This window comes from Zonotrichia leucophrys, chromosome 2 (genome assembly GCF_028769735.1).
Source record: "Zonotrichia leucophrys gambelii isolate GWCS_2022_RI chromosome 2, RI_Zleu_2.0, whole genome shotgun sequence".
NCBI classification, from domain to species: domain Eukaryota; kingdom Metazoa; phylum Chordata; class Aves; order Passeriformes; family Passerellidae; genus Zonotrichia; species Zonotrichia leucophrys.
This window is the reverse complement of record NC_088171.1, coordinates 65,512,055-65,527,942: the sequence shown is the minus strand read 5'-3', so window position 1 is coordinate 65,527,942 and position 15,888 is coordinate 65,512,055. Positions and strand designations below refer to the sequence as shown.

Sequence of the window (15,888 nt, the reverse complement as noted above, 5' to 3'; positions counted from 1 at the left end):
GTTTGGTCCTGCGACCACTTCCCTGGGGAGCATGTTCTGGTGCCCAGCCACCCTCTGGGTGAAGAACCTTTTTGTAATATCCAACCTGTCCCTTCCCTGACACAACTTCAGGCCATTCATTCCCTTGGGTCCTGTCACTGGTCACCAGAGGGAAGTGTCTGTCCCTCCTCTTCTCCTCACAAGGAAGCTGTAGCCTGCGATGAAGTCTCCCCTCAGTCTCCTCTTCAGGCTTAACAAAGTGACCTCAGTCTCTCCTTGTAAGGCTTGCCCTCAAGGCCCTTCACCATCTTTGTTATGCTTTGGATGCTTTCTAACAGCTTAATGTCTTTTTTATATTGTGCCTCCCAGAACTGCCCCCAGCACTGGAGGTGAGGCTGCCCCAGCCCAGAGCAGAGCAGGACAATCCCCTCCCTTGCCTGCCTGGCCATGCTGTGCCTGATGCCCCCCAGGACAGGGCTGGCCCTCCTGGCTGCCGGGGCACTGCTGGCTCATGTTCAGCTTGCCACTGACCAGGAGCCCCAGGTCCCTTTCCATGGGGCTGCATTCCAGCCTCTCATTCCACAGTCTGTCTGTACATCCAGGGTTGTTCCATCCAAGGTCAGAATCTGTCACCTTCCCTTGCTGAATTTCATACAGGTGGGGATTGCTCATCTCTAATCTGTCATGGTCTCTCTGCAGGGCCTCTCTGCCTTCAAGGGAGTCAACAACTCCTCTCAGTTTTGTATCAGTTTTGTTCAGTGTCCCTTCCAGTCCTGCATCCAAGTCATTTATGAAGATTTTGAAGAGTACAGGGCTAAGAATGGAGCCCTGTGGAACCCCACTAGTGACAGGTCACCAGTTTGATATCACCACATTCACTGTAACCATTTGTGCCTGACCTGTGAGCCGTTTGCTCATCCATCACATGATGTGTTGCTTGTCCAGCTGTGGGCTGGACATTTTATCCAGGAGGATTCTGAAAGACACTATCAAAATCTTTACTGAAATCCAGAAAGGTTACATCAGCTGGCTTCCCTTGGTCAACTACATGGGTTACCTTGTCATACAAGGAAATCAGGTTTGATAAGCAGGACTCTCCTCCCAGGAAGCTGTACTGGCTGTGACCAATGGCTGTGTTGTCCTCCAGATGTTTTTCAGTACCTCCTGGGATAATCCTTCCATAACTTTACCAGGCACAGAAATGAGACTGACTGGTCAGTAGTTTCTGGGGTCCTCTTTCTTGCCCTTCTTGAAAACTGGGACAATGTTAGCCAGCTTCCAGTCAGCAAGGACCTCTCTAGATTCCCAGGATCACTCAATAATCGAGAGAGGCCTTGCAATGACATCAGCAGCTCTTTAAGTATTCTCAGATGAATCCCATCAGACCCCATAGACTTTAGGCATCCAGCTGGAGCAGCAGTTCCCACACAACTTCAGAGTCAACTGGGAGTCTATCATTCTCACAGCCATGGTCCTCCAGCTCAGGGCACTGGGACCCTCCTAGCTTGTCATTGGTATTGAAGGCAGAGGTAGTTGTTTCCATTCAGAAATCAAACATATGTAGATGTTCTAACATTTTAGATATGTTTGCTTTGCAAGTTACTGAAAAAAAAAATACTGTTTATATGAAGAATAGAAATGACAGAATTATAGAGAAAAAAAATACCAAAAACATTTAGTCAGTCCACATGTTGTTGTTAATAATATCTTTAACAATCGTACTTGCCATAATTTTGGAATGGAAGTTAATGAATTAATTTTTCCACTAAAATGTATTTTCTATTTTTAACAGCTTTGTCTGTGGATGAGAATTATAAATTAAGACTATTTAAAATTCTGATAAATATTTTTGTTAGGATCATTCCAATGACCTGGAGGATTTGGGGTATTTTTAATAACATGTCTGACATGTTCACATCTGCTGTAGTAAATATAAGAAATCTAGTTTCCATATTTAGCTAATGTACAAATTAGTGTGTAGGCAAAGAGGGGGAAAGTCATTACAGAGGGATTTTTCCAAAGAAGCTATTAGTTCCCAATTGCATTGCTCATTTGAAACCATAAAGGCTTATACTGGTGGGTAACTTACTGAAAGGTAGCTCAGTTAAACCCATTTATTTCATCTGGAGTTCAAAATGTTTGTTTTGGTTTTGGTAACTTAGCAGCCTAAAGTATAGGCAGTATATTCAAATTCTTGTAACAGTCTGATTTTTTTCAGAAATGTTCATTTTGATGGTAGGTTGCTGTGTAAGTAAGTAAGATGCTGTTCTAGGGAACAGCATCTCTGAGATTTTATCTAACCAGACATCTTTGGTTTTACAGAGCCAAATGATTTTTATGCAGATATGTTTTTTTTTGGACAGCTCAAGAGACAGACCTTTAATCAAATACAAAATATTAATGTATTCAAAGCATTTTGTCTTTTGTAAAAAATGATCCCAGACAGTCTGGCTTGAAATCAGACAGAGCAGATGGGATTTTCTGTCGCTTTACTAAAGACAACTCTTTCCAAGTCAGATACAAAAGAAGGTGAAAAGCTGCAGTATAACTGTGTTTTGTAGAGAATTTACCCCTAAACAGAGGTTTGGCTGTAAGGAGGGCTTCTTTATGCAAACAAAGATTCATAGGTAAGTTTTGATACAATTAATGCTTTCTTGGCTCCTAGGACATCCCAGGTAATTTTTTAATAAACCCTTCAAAACATTAGTGAAGTGAAGAAATCTACTAGGGTCTAATTTTGGTCTCTTTTGCCTGTTAACAAGACAGATTCTTGACTAACAGCCTCCAGTCTTTCTGTTTGCATCCTTCAAAAACCTGTGCAGCCATGATTCACATTAGGTATAAGGACACCCACTTATGAGTCAGAGCCAGCCAGAGAATATCCCACTGCTAATGTTGACAGACCAGCCCCTCATGTCAGCACGGGGAACCTAATGAACCGGGAATCTGCTCACTGCTCCCCAAGCAGAAGAGTGAAGGGTGACTTTGAGCAAATGGTTACAAGTGGCACGAAGGAAAACAGCCAAATCCAGAAGGTTAAAAACAACATAGAAGCAGAAGATGAATTTGTGTAGCTGTACAGTTAAATATGTAAGCCGGAAAAAAAACCACCAAAATTTAAGTCTACCCTGTTGCTTTGATGCAGTGGGGTGTGAGTGGAAAATACATGTGTCATGTGGTTTTTTGGTGGTTTTAGTTGTTCTCTCCTGCTTCCTTCCCAGTCAGTCCAGGGCCTTCATTGCCTTAACTTCTCCTTCCACTTTTGCAGGTGAGAAGCAAAGATTTGGCTATGACCGGTCAGGATATGACGTGGAGGAGTCTGATGGTGGCGATGAAGATGAGAATGACAACGAGGACGATGATGAAGACAGCCAGGCTGAGTCAGTGCTATCCACAACGCCCTCAGTGACGGCCAGCCCCCAGCACCAGCCATCCCGCCACGGCCTGCAGGATGCCGCCAGCACTGACGACGACATCAGGCTTCCAGACTGCTTCACCGGGGCTCACACAGACTCCATGGATGGCCTCCCAAAAGCGCTGCTGACCAAGATGACTGTCCTTAGCACAGTGCAGTCGGTCAGCAGGACCTCCACGTCGCCAGCAGAGTCCACCCATCAGGAAGCACACGAGGACAAAGCCCAGGAGAGAGGAGTGGGTCCCTGCGGTGCTGATGCGGCACTGACGGACATTGCTCCTGCATCTCCAGGTCGCCAGATGTCCGTGGATTACCCTGATCCACATACAGCCTTGGGCCACTCCTTAATATCAACTGCAGCTCTTACAAAGGTAGGAGTGTCTGAAACCAGGGAGAGAGTAGGATTTTAAGTCCTCCTTCTAAAAAAATCTTCTTGGAGATTTTTCAAAGAATAAAATGTTTGCCTTTCCCTTCATTCTTAGAATTCTTGGTGATGAGTCTTTCAGAAGAGTTAAAATTAGTTCAAGCACAAATATATAGGACTGTAGACACAAGGATGTTGTAGGAGCATTGCTTTTCAAATACTTAAATTTTATTGTAATCTTCCTGAAAGGTTTAATTGTCATTTCAGCTGATGTTTGGAGCTGGTAGATTGTATTACAAATCAGAAGGAAATAACTAATGCATGGAATGAACATACAGTGGTTGTTATGTTTTCAGGGGAAAGTGATAGAATTCAGCAATCATTTCACTCTGAAATGTGATGATACAATAATTGGTAATTCCAAAGGGAAATTAATCTAGTCCCAAAGTTTTTTGCCTTTTCACTAAAAAAAAATGGTGCAGTTGTTTATCTATCCTCCAAATATGCTTAGTAGTAGAATTAGAAAGAGCACCAGATGTTCAAGGAAACTAGGAGATTGCCCTTGCACAATAACAAAAGGAGAGAAGAACATAGGGCTGAGACCTGAGTTCCCAGTGCTCTCAGCTTTTGTCCAAGCTGAAAGAGGATTTTAATTGGAAAAGGATGTATTTTGCCCATGCACATGTTAGACATGTGGATTTTCAAATCAGTGTACAGAAAGATGAGGTCAGTCTGTGTGCAGGTCTGTGGGAGCATTCAGTAATTTTGGCAAAGTTTTTTTTTTTAGGTGTGCCCATGAAATCAGAGAGAGAAGTGGCAGGTGCTGAGCCTTTTCCAATTCAGCAATGGCTTTAATGGACTGTGATGGGGATGGTTCAAGTCACTTACCAGACTGACCCTAAAGACAGTTTCTGGAATTTTTAATTCTTGCTACAGACCATGAAGGCATTCAGGCTTTTCAGAGCAATGCTCAAAAAAAATGCACAATAGTTTAATTAAAAGGTAATCAAGGCACTGCCTTCTCCATGATGAATACAATATTTTAATTATATAGAAAGAATTAATAATTTAGGTTGGAAAAAATCTTGAGATCACTGAGTCCAAGCCTAAACCTAACTGTATGCAGTTACTGAAAAAAAGTAGCAGAAAATTTTCAAAGCCATAAAAAGTAAAAATTTCAATCTGTTTTAAGTACTTAGTGGCTTTTTTCTTTGAAAACTTACAAATTTACTCTGCTAGATTGATTTTTTTATAGAGTTTAAGATAGCAAACTGTTGACATGGAGAAACAGTAAAAATTATTGCTGCATTGTATTGTTTGACACAGGTTCATCCTGGCTTGTAGGAACTGTGAGTTCATGTGGCAAATGTTAATTGGAGTGAGTTTGTAGTGTGACAGAGAATAAAATGGTCTCTGATAACTGTATATGCCTGCCTTAAAATGGAAATGGTCCTAGTATTTGAAGTTTAGGTTCCATTGCTGCCAGTGGATCCCAGCAGGACATTTAACTGAGTGTACTCCCTCATTAAATAGAGCCACTGAAGCTTCAAGTAAATATTCATGCAATTAAAAATACAGATTTATATAGTACTAATAATTGTCTGCATTAATATATTAAAAAAAAAAAAAAGGAAGACATGTAAATAATACGAGGAAGCAATTCCTTGCCAGATTTTCTTTTCCTTTCCTAGACCAAAAGACGCATCAGCCTTGTGTCTCCAGTGGTTAATCTGCAGTCTGTTCCTATTGTGAATGGCTGTGGATCCCAGATCTTGCAATCGAGAAAAGGAGTCCGCATAGCTCAGGAAGGCTGTTGTACATTCCTTCAAAAGCATCCATACCGGTTTATCAGGATCTCTTGTGAGGTGTCAGTTCTGAGAAAGATCTTGACTTTTTTCTCACATCCATCTTCTCATTTAGACAGGATGGCACTGCATAGCCAGTTAATCATAATCTCTCTTTGCTAATACATTTTCTACGAGCAGATTTCAAAAGCATTTCTCTCTGATTTTGAGTTTTTTGCCTGCTCTGGGGAATTTTTGAGAATTAGGACTGTAAAAACTAAGTAAATTTGCACCAGTGTGCGTGTGTGTGATCAGTGTACCAAAAACAAAAAGATAACCATGAGATTGCAATTGCACTTTCAGAGTACTCGTTTTAGAAGGTTCTAGGAAAGGAGCTGCAAGCCTTGGTCAGCAGCAGGCTGTAAGAGAAGAAAAAGGAGGATAAAAATAGGAATATAAATCCAGGTGTGTGCACTAAATAAATCACAGGGAGCTGAGGCAGCAATGGGATGTGGATCCCACATCTCACTCCAGTATTCACTCATCACCTCCACTTCTACAAGAGCTGTACTTGTCAGCCCTCTCCTGTCATTGCCCACCTGTCTGTCACACTAGAAGCACAAATGTGCCGTGATGCTGCCTCTGCCTGCTGGAGGCTGTAATGCCTTCAGGAGAGGAACCCAGTGCATCAAAAATGCCACCTTATGCTTATTTAACCTTCTTGCCTGAGGTGATTTCCACATAAAACAGTTCTCCAAAGCCTTCTCAACACTTAAAACACACATGCAAAAGATACTCAGCAATGTTTTTGAGCACTAGTGTCTGAGAGAAATTAAGCAAGGATAATTAGGAAAGGAAAATGCAATTAGTGGGTGAAAAAGCAGGTGGAAAAAGAAAGGAAGGAAATCAGTTCATTGTTTAAGCTGAGCACTATATACTATGAACCATTTTGTTGTTCTTCTTTCTGAAAAGGGGGCATGGGAAGCACTCCCAGCTCCCTCGTGTTTTCATGTCGCTGAAAGGCATGGTGGCTGCCACATTAACGCTCGTGTGTTGTTCTCTCCCAGAGCACGCCCTCCATCAGCTCCCCGTCCTTGCTGGCAGACCACAGCATGCCGACACCGACAGCGCCGTCACCCTACAGCGAAATCCCGGAGGAGAAGCCGGCTGCCGAGGCGAGAGCTCCCCAGACTCACCTCTTCAGCCACCTGCCCCTGCACTCGCAGCGGCAAACCAAGGCTCCCTATGGCATGGTGCCCGTCGGGGGCATCCAGGTGGTCCCTGCCGGCCTGGCCACCTACTCCACCTTCGTTCCCATCCAGGCAGGGCCGGTGCAGCTCACTATCCCAGCCGTGAGCGTGATTCACAGAACTACCAGCGCCCTTGGCGAGACAGGCGGCACGGCCCCCGGCACCACCGCGAATCCCGTGGGAGTCGCTGAGGTGAACAGTGTGGTGCCATGTATTCCCATTGGCCAGGTGAGCGTGCCGGGCATTCAGGGGCTCGGCACGCCCAACCTGCAGCCTCTGCCGCCGCTGGGCATGGAGACAGTGAACATCCTGGGCCTGGCAAACACCAATATCGCCCCGCAGATGCGCCCCCCGGGAATCACCCTCAACGCCGTGGGCCTCCAGGTGCTGACGGCCGGCGCGGCCCCGCAGGGCACCAACCCCAGCCCGCAGGGACCCCTTCCCGGCCTGCAGATCCTGAACATCGCCCTGCCCACCCTCATCCCCTCCGTCAGCCCCGCCAGCGCCGAGGGGCACGTGGCTTCCGAGGCACCCACCGTGGGCTCCAAAGCCGGCGAGGTCCAGCTGGAGCCCGCTCCTGTCGGCTTCCCCACGGCCGAGGCCGGCCGGGATGCTTCTCCTCAGGCGGTGGCTGGTGGCCAGCGGTACGGCGGGAAGAGCCATACCGAGCCCAACCCCGTGACCAACCCCGCTGGTCCCGGGAAAGCTGATCCTGAAAAGACTGACCTCGCCAACCCCAGCAAGCCAAAGCGTGACCTCCCTGCCCTCCAGGTGAAGAGGGCTGCCCCGGCAGAGCCCCGCTCCAAGGCGAATCCCAACACGTTAAGCAAGTCCCCAGTCCACCGAACTGTCACCCCGGACAGACAGGTACCCAGGCTGGCCGCCCCACCCCAGCGGCAAAACACGGTGCAGTTTAGCGATGGCAGCAGTGACGATGAGGATAGACTTGTAATAGCAACCTAGTTTTTGTTTTTCATTGTGTTTTTATTTTTAGAGTTTTTTGGGTTTTTTTTATAACACTTGCAGGTTTCTTTGCAAACCTTCCTTTCCTTAAAGCACATTTTTCTGACACAAACCCATTACTAATCTTCGTGCAATCATGAACTCTTGACCAATAATTGTTGTTTCTTGTCAGCTCCAGCCATTTTTGTACATGTTGTATAGACGATTGTGCCTTTTGGAGTTTTATGTTTAGAAACCTGTACAGATTGTTGAATATATATATATAAAATATATATATATAAAATATGTATATTAAAACCAGGTAGTTGCTTGTGTTTAGTAAGTAAACATCCTATGTCAGATAAATAAAGGATTAAATTATATGTTGCACTGTTAAATGTAAATTTTTATGGCTGTGGGACAAAGTTTCTGTGTACAGATCTAGTATGTAAAACTCCATATTTATTGTATCCATATTAGTCTTGGAAAAGGGTCTGTCCATCTTTCTTGTGTAAGACGGTAGCTTTACACTTCAAAGAGAAATACAGTATCTGTGTTACAAAATATTACAGTAAAATTTTGTTTACTGACTTTACCATTGCTTATGTTGTGCCTTCTTGATGCAGTCCAGTAGCTAGAGAGGCGCTTGACTCGTTCCTTTCAGTGCCCTTCCGTGCCCTTCCAGCTGGTTCAGCTTGAAAGGATCTGGTGTTGGTAAAAGCCCCTGAAGTTTCACCTGCCATGGGAGAGAGAGTAACTCATTGGGCTTTACTTGGAGTAAAATCTTCCATTTAAAACATCTGGCAATTGCAGAGTGGGGAGGGAGTCCCTCAGCTTTCCGTAGAGCGAGCACCCATCCACCTTGTGTTTCTTTCCTAACTAGAATTTGAAGACTTGCCTGAGGACAAATCGCAAAAGGGTCACAATGAAATATTTTTTTATTTGTAATCTTGAACTATAAAACCACTTTTTACTGATATTAAAATGTTGTTACACAAGAAAGGAATCATTCTTTGTGTGTTAATTGCAAAATCCGCCATACTGTTGCTGAAAATGCCACTACTGTAATGAGGGCTTGGCATAACCGATTACCATCAACCTCTCAGGAGACTGTGTTTCAGGAGATCTTCATTTACAGGTAGACAAAGCCATTTTCTCCCTAAATACAAGTCTGTCTTACTCATGCAGGGAAAGAAGGGACTAGAGGTTTTACACATACAGTTAATGTGCTGTTTTAGCAACAAACCTGTCATACTGGGCATACAAAACATGGATGGATCCCAGAATAATGAAATTTAATACTCCTCTGTTTGCACGTAGTGAAAACAATGTTAAATTATCTCTGAAGTGTTTGGGCATTCCAACAATGGCAGGAGACATGTCTGACAAGTTACAGGGCTACACATTTCTAGAAGTTTCAGATTGACTTGGGATTCATGCTACAGTTTTTAAGTACAGTTGGTTTCCTGCTGTGTCCTTTTATCACATTGTTACAGAAGTTTTTATAGCCCCTTTAATAACAAAATTCCAGTAGGAAACTGGAAGGTGTAAATTAAAAGCACAATCACCTTTTTGGAATTAACAAGGATGAACACATAAAACAACTGGAAGAAAAGGACAGGAAGCAAATCTGGAAAAAAAAAAAAAAGGGAGCGACTTTGAATGTGAGCTGGGCCGCATTGTTCACAGATTAACTCCTGTATCCATCTCAAGGAGCTAATTCATACCTTGCACTGCTCATATTCAAAAGCAGCAGTACCCTATATTCATTTTTAACTTTACACCAGCTTTTGTACAGTACTCACATTGTACTCATTACATTATTCCATTACGGCGTGTTGTAAAACTGTAGGCGAAGTTGAACGAGCTTTATTAACTTCCAGAAAGAGCGCTTCGGTAGCAGAAAGCCATTTCTATTACTCGTGATTATCAGGCAATTGTACTAATCTAGCCATTAGGAGCACACACGCTGGAAAGGGGAAATTACTCCTGTCTCTGACAGGGCTGTGCAGAGCCTCGCTGAGGGCCCCAGCCCCCGAACCACCAAGCACTCTCAACTCACATTGAGCCTGATGAGAGTTAAGAGTCCTCAGCTCCCCGCAGCTCCGGACTTCAGATTTGTGAGTGTCTTACGTGCAAGCCCTGTGTGGAGTGTCACTGTGCATTTCTATGTTCTTTTTATAAGTGTAGTAGTGGTGTCAACGTGTCTTGTACCATTATCATTTTTACCTATGTGAAATTACCCCAACCAGCCAAAGCTAGAACCAAAACATTGCCGTGTTACATGTGCTTTAAGAGCCTGAAGCTTTTTCCAGTAGAGTCAGGTGACAGTTTGTAGTTAATGAACTCAAGAAATTTTGCATTAGCTTTAGCTAATTGTAATTAGCTATTGTAATTAATTTGAGCATATTTGTCTAAAGCATGAGCAAAAAAAGATGACAGAATCAGATAGCTTTACAGCAAAGTAAAACTATCCCCAAAATTTTGAATGCCATCACAACTTATTACCATTTTCCTGAGTTTTAGAAGGCAGCAGTGGGTAAGGAATTGCTGTTGCACATGCCCCTGAGTCTTGATTTTACTAAACTCTAGAGATTTACTGTATACACATCTTAAATATGTACTTGATGAGCAATTGGTGGTGTGCTCATATTCTGCTCAGGATTAATTCCAGGAAGTCTCCAATTTAATGGAAAATTCAGCCTGGTGAATCAGGTGATCTGCATCTGTCTTTTCTGTTCTAGGTGTTTTGAAGATGCCAAGGGCAAGAGATGGAAGCATATCTTGAAGAGTAAGAATGACATGACAACAGATATCTCATAAAGAGGAATATTCAGATGTGTCACTTGGTAAGTTCATTTTAGGACAACAGGGAGAAAGGACCAAGAGAGTAGGCACTGATTGAGCCTTGAGATGGAGAAGAACTGCCAGAAGATGGGAGTTGCTTCTGAGGATATAAAGCTGCAGATCAAGAGATCTGAGGACAAATACTGAATCATCACTTACCCAGGCAAAGCAGATTAGCCACATTTGAAGCAGGAACTCTACTAGTAGCAGGTAGTTGCAGATATATCTAATGTTCACATCAAGGCTGTAGGAAATCACAGTTTTGAGAAGACTGTGGTCCTGAAAATTACACTCTTTCCCTTCCCTCTAGGGTGTTTCCAAATGAATATTCTTTAGTTGCCTCCACAGCTTGTGCAACAAGAAGAAACAAATTTGGAGTGACCAGACCTGAGAGAACATTAAACTCTGTACATCCCGTCTGTTAGTGCCTGGAACCAACATCTATAAACATGTCAGCACACACGGGTGTCCTGCATGAGTACAAGCCTGTGACTGCTGCATTAACAATTACGTTTTCATTCTGAATTAATTCCTTTTGTTTTAAGTTGTGTTGTAACTTTTATTGTCTTGTCCAGAGTCATCAGTGATGGGGGAATCACATTCGCCTTGCCCCAAGGATCCTTCTGTTCAAAGCAGTAGCAAACATCTCAGAAACCTCCAGTGCAGTATTAGGCTGCTCTTCAGATGGTGTGAATTATCACAGCTGAATTGGAATAAATAACACTGGCCTGTTTACTCAGGGATCTCTGTCGGACACCCTCTGGCAAATCCAGCACAGCTGTTTAAACATCAAAGGGCCAGAACAAGTTTTGCCCCTCAGTGTACCCAGGCACACTCTGGCATCTTCTCACAACCTATTCCCAGCAGGAGGGTGCAAGCAGGTGCCAGCTAAAGGCTGGCTACAAATACAGCCAGAGTACAGACACTCAGCTTCTGTGGGATCTGTGCAGATGCTTCCCTGGGATCTGCCAAAAGCCCTCACTAGGAAAAGAATTGGTGGCCAGTGGCCTGTAGCTCTTTCATCTTAGACCTTACTTGGTTTCTCTTTGCAATACATGATGTTTGTTGGTGACGTGGGTACATGGTTTTGGAGGCAGCATGTCCATATAATAACAATAATCATGGGTTTGGAACATGAACTCTATTAAATGTGCCTGTGTTCCCATAGGGGCTTTAATAAGCTACAGCATGGCCTACCTGTCATTTCTTGGGTCAAAAACTAAACCAGAAACAGATATGGACATTATACCTCAGATCTCTTGACCTGTAGCATTGCATCTCCAGATGCAACTCCCAGCTTCTGGACCCCAGCTGAAATAAAGCACTTTGTAGGTGCAGGGATGCTCTGCCCTGCTTTGGTTAATGCTGCTGTACCACCTTTGTCCCTTTCTTTCTCAAGTAATTTGCTGAGCTTCAGGTTGCTGTAAATTATGCCCTGAGGCTTGAGCAGCCCACAGTTGGTCCATATCAGCCAGTCCCCTGCCAGAAAGTCTGACAGCAGTGTTTTGCATACAAATTCAAGTGCCCATCACATGCATTTCATCTCAGACAACCCACATAGGCTGAACACAATATGGCCCACCTCAAAGCCAGAGATGTACCATGAAACAGACATCCCATGCCTTACACTTGGCTAAACATTCTGTATGGCTTCTTAACAGATTTTTTCTTGCCTTGAGTTTACTGACATGTGGTTAAACAGAATATAAAATTAATTTGTCACTATATAACTTACTCCAGAAGTCCTCATTTTTTGCAAAATAATCCTCACTAAGCTTTCATAAACACTGTAGTTTAAACCTGTAAACTGCCCTTCAAACATGTGTTTAACACTGGGACAGTTTCATCAAAACAAAATTAAAAATCCTCAGTTTTAGCGTGAGTGACTTGCCAAGAGCCATGGAAACCAAACAATCCACAAGTGAGAGTGCTCACTCAAGATACCTTCAGCTGGCTTATCTGATGGGCCACTGCTTCATTGCTTTGGAAAGATCCTCTCAGACCAGTATGACCATCTCCTCCTTTCCTTGCTTTCCTGGTTATTCATGGGAGCAGAAAGTGCCTCCTGTCTTAGATGACTTCTGGCCAGTCTCTAGTTGTGAATGTTACATTATGGATGACTAAAAAAAACATGGCTAGAATTGTCTTCCCATGTCTTAGGGAAATTTCTGTTTCCTGTAAGGAGTCTCAGCACCTACAGATGTCATTTTAAATGATACCTAAAACACCAAAGACTTAACACCATTTCTGGCTTAAATCTTTGAGGATAAGACCCCTGTCTTAATTCTAGACACTGGACTGCTGATTCTGTTACTGACTTAGGATGAAAACAAGCTACTTTAAAGTACTTCAAATTGATTATTAGGTAATTTTATATGGAATGTTCATGGGTGGATGAGCATACAGCAATAAGGGTGTAACAGCCTTTAATTCATTGATTTGATGTTCATGTTTTGTTCCAGGAATGTTAAATCAGGAAAGAAAAAAAAAAAAAAAAAGTGGTTGCTGCCATTTATGTTTGTCTGTACATTTCTCCTCTTTATACTGAACAGACTACTCACAATGTTAGGAGGTGACTGGTGATTTTCAGATATTCCATGAGATCTAAGGAAACCATGCTAGCTGAAAGATGGCAAGGCTTTACATTCCGATGGTTCAGTCATGGAAACAAAACTTGGAGTTCTAAGATGAGTCAATTAGCTAGGCATGCTTAGTTTTCTTTGGTAATTGTAGGCTTGTTTTCCCCAATAAGGTCAAATGTTAAAGCTTGTTTGGTTTTGTGGCTGTGCTCTCTAGTGTATTTGAAATCCATTACCATGCATGAGGCATTTGTGCTGGAAATGGGCCAACTGAAGGCTGTTTATAAAGTCAAATGCCCCCAGCATTTCCTCTTTTTGTTGAGTTCAGGCAGTTACAACATCCCTTTGGGCTTCAGAAGTTCCATTTGCAGGTCATTCAGGTCTGAGGTGTTTTGGTGTTGGTACCTAAGTACCTCAGGGCTGGATTCCTCCTTCAGAGAAAGAGAGCATGTGACACAGGTGACAGTTCCATTTCATATCATGAATAATAAGCTCTCCATTAAAATCACTGACTGCTAAGAGTCCTTTGCCATCCCATCATCTTCCTGCTCCAGATCCAGGTATGGAAGTGAGTTCAGAGCCCACTTGTTGGCACAGCTCTCCATCCCTGTTGCAGCCCCACTTTCATGAGGGATTTTTCACAGAGTGCCTGTGGAAGGCAAGAGCGATCCCTGGACACTCCCTGGACATGAACTTGCAGTGAGGGACACAGCATGGAGGGAGCATCACTGAGAACATCCACCCACCTCCCAGGAGCACCAGGACATCGTGCACCTGTAGGGATTTTGCTCAGTGCTGGGCCTAGTGCAGGAGCAGACTTTGCAAAAGGAGTTTGCCTCATTGCAGGAGGGTTGGAATAGATGACCTTTGAAAAGTCCCTTTCAACTCAAACATGATTCTGTGAACAGGACCTACCCAGACCTGAAGCACTTGAGTGGAAAGCCATTATCTTGTGACTTAACCCTTCCCATCCCTTATGATCAAGGCAAATCAAGTCAAAATGAAGGATTAAAAGGAATATTTTGACAGAAATTTTTGACTAATCAGAAAGAATTTTGACAAGAAGCCAAAATTCCCTGTTTGAACAGAACATTACTACATCCCCTGATTCTGCTAATGCTCAAACATTCCCCAGCCTGAGCAGCTGCCCTTCTGGCACCCAGCTGTCCTGCACAGGATCTAACAAAGTAGTATCCTTCAGGAACACTGTGTCCAGAGTGATCATACCCTTTGTACAACCCAACCAAAAGGGCTTCATCCTGAACACATGAGCATGAGGAGGAGAAGATGGTGCTGCCCATTTCTTCTGCCAACACCGCAGTGGTGGCACTCTCTGCCACCAAGAGGTGACAGGCAAGATGCAGTGGCTGTCCTCTAGTGCAGCACCAGCTCCCTCCTCGTCAGCCAGGGATTACACAGCAAGGGAGGTTGATGTCCCTCAGGTCCCTGGATGAAAGGACGGCTCTGTTAATTACACCTCCCTCCCTGTGCTCTGGCCAGGCCAGCTGCAGGCACTCGCTGGCTGAAAGGAGCCAGGGGAGAAGAAAGAGGGAAAGATAAACCAAGCCGCAAGACAGAGCAAGCCAGGGAGAGCATGGCACTGTAACCAGGCTGTTGGGCTGTCTGGGCACAGGAAGGCAGCTCTTGTATTTCAGACCTGTTACCCAGTGTTAGGTGTGTCCCTGGTTTGCAAAAACAGTCTAGGTGCCAGAACAGAAGCAAGTGTTGAAACAGTGCCTCTTTGCAAAACAGAAATCATGTTTTCATCTGGACACCAGACAGTTTTGCTCCACCAAAAAATCAAGTGGGTGGTTCAGAAACCATTTTTGACACTTAGAGGTTTAAATTGTGTTTCTCTCTTTGTTTATTCCCACACCTATAATGATCTGTGACGCTTTTCTTATTTACAGTGTTTCAGAGCAAGAGCTCACACATCTAATGCTGATTAATGCTGCTGGACTGAGCAACTGGCTCCCCTGTGGATATCCTGTTTTCCTGTGAATCATCACTCCTTCTTGAGACATCCTCCAACTCAGATCAAAGGTCCCGAATGTATTAGATATGAAGACATCAGACAGCTCTAACAGATTAGAAAAGACACACACAAAGAAATGTGTCCCAGCTTCTCCCTCCTGTCCTGCTGAAAACTGGCACAATGAACATAATCCTAAGCTCTTGTCATAAAAAGTAGAAAGACAAAAAAGAAGAAAAATGGAGAGAGACTTTGGGAATGTAGTTTACCCAAAGATTTCTGCAATTTGCCCTTTCTAGGTATTTGCACTTTTGTATTTACTTCATTCTTCCTTACAGTTGGGAATTTCTCAGGCCAGATTCTCGTCTGATGGAAAATGACACCCAAGAGCTTCAGCAAGACCTGCCCCAACTGTGACAGCAGAGGACTTGGGACTATCCATTTAAGCACTGAGCCTTGCCTACAAACACAAATATTAAAGGAACATGAACACCTGTGGTCTGTTTTTTTTCAAGTTTATGTAGTCTGCTGCATCTTCCGTGGTTTTATTCAATTTTCCATATAGCTACATGAACAACTGAAAGGGTTCTGTGCCAGTGAGATGAAAACTTGAGGTCATGAGGTCAAACTAGATTATCTTAATAGTCTCTTCTCCCCTTGCAATCTTTGCACACAGGTTTTATCTGATGAAGGAGTTAAAGTCTTTATTTCAGCAATGTTTGATCTTGAAGATTACACAAATAATTAGTCTTTTAA

At 43.5% G+C, this 15,888-nt stretch overlaps 1 protein-coding gene across 7 annotated transcripts in view; it reads left to right on the top strand.

Annotated features, from left to right (window-relative positions):
* HIVEP1 (HIVEP zinc finger 1) overlaps positions 1 to 15,627 on the top strand; it is a 128,269-nt gene extending 112,642 nt beyond the window's left edge. For 6 of the 7 annotated variants that reach the window (XM_064705267.1, XM_064705268.1, XM_064705269.1 and 3 more), the window contains 2 exons: positions 3,248 to 3,765; positions 6,610 to 8,734. In XM_064705267.1, the coding sequence (XP_064561337.1) occupies positions 3,248 to 3,765; positions 6,610 to 7,755 (1,664 nt within the window). In that variant the 3' untranslated portion in view covers positions 7,756 to 8,734. Of the gene's footprint in view, positions 1 to 3,247; positions 3,766 to 6,609; positions 8,735 to 10,478; positions 10,584 to 15,070 lie in introns of those variants that run through there. The other variant, XM_064705272.1, reaches the window with a different exon arrangement.
* The last annotated feature ends 261 nt before the right edge of the window (positions 15,628 to 15,888 follow it).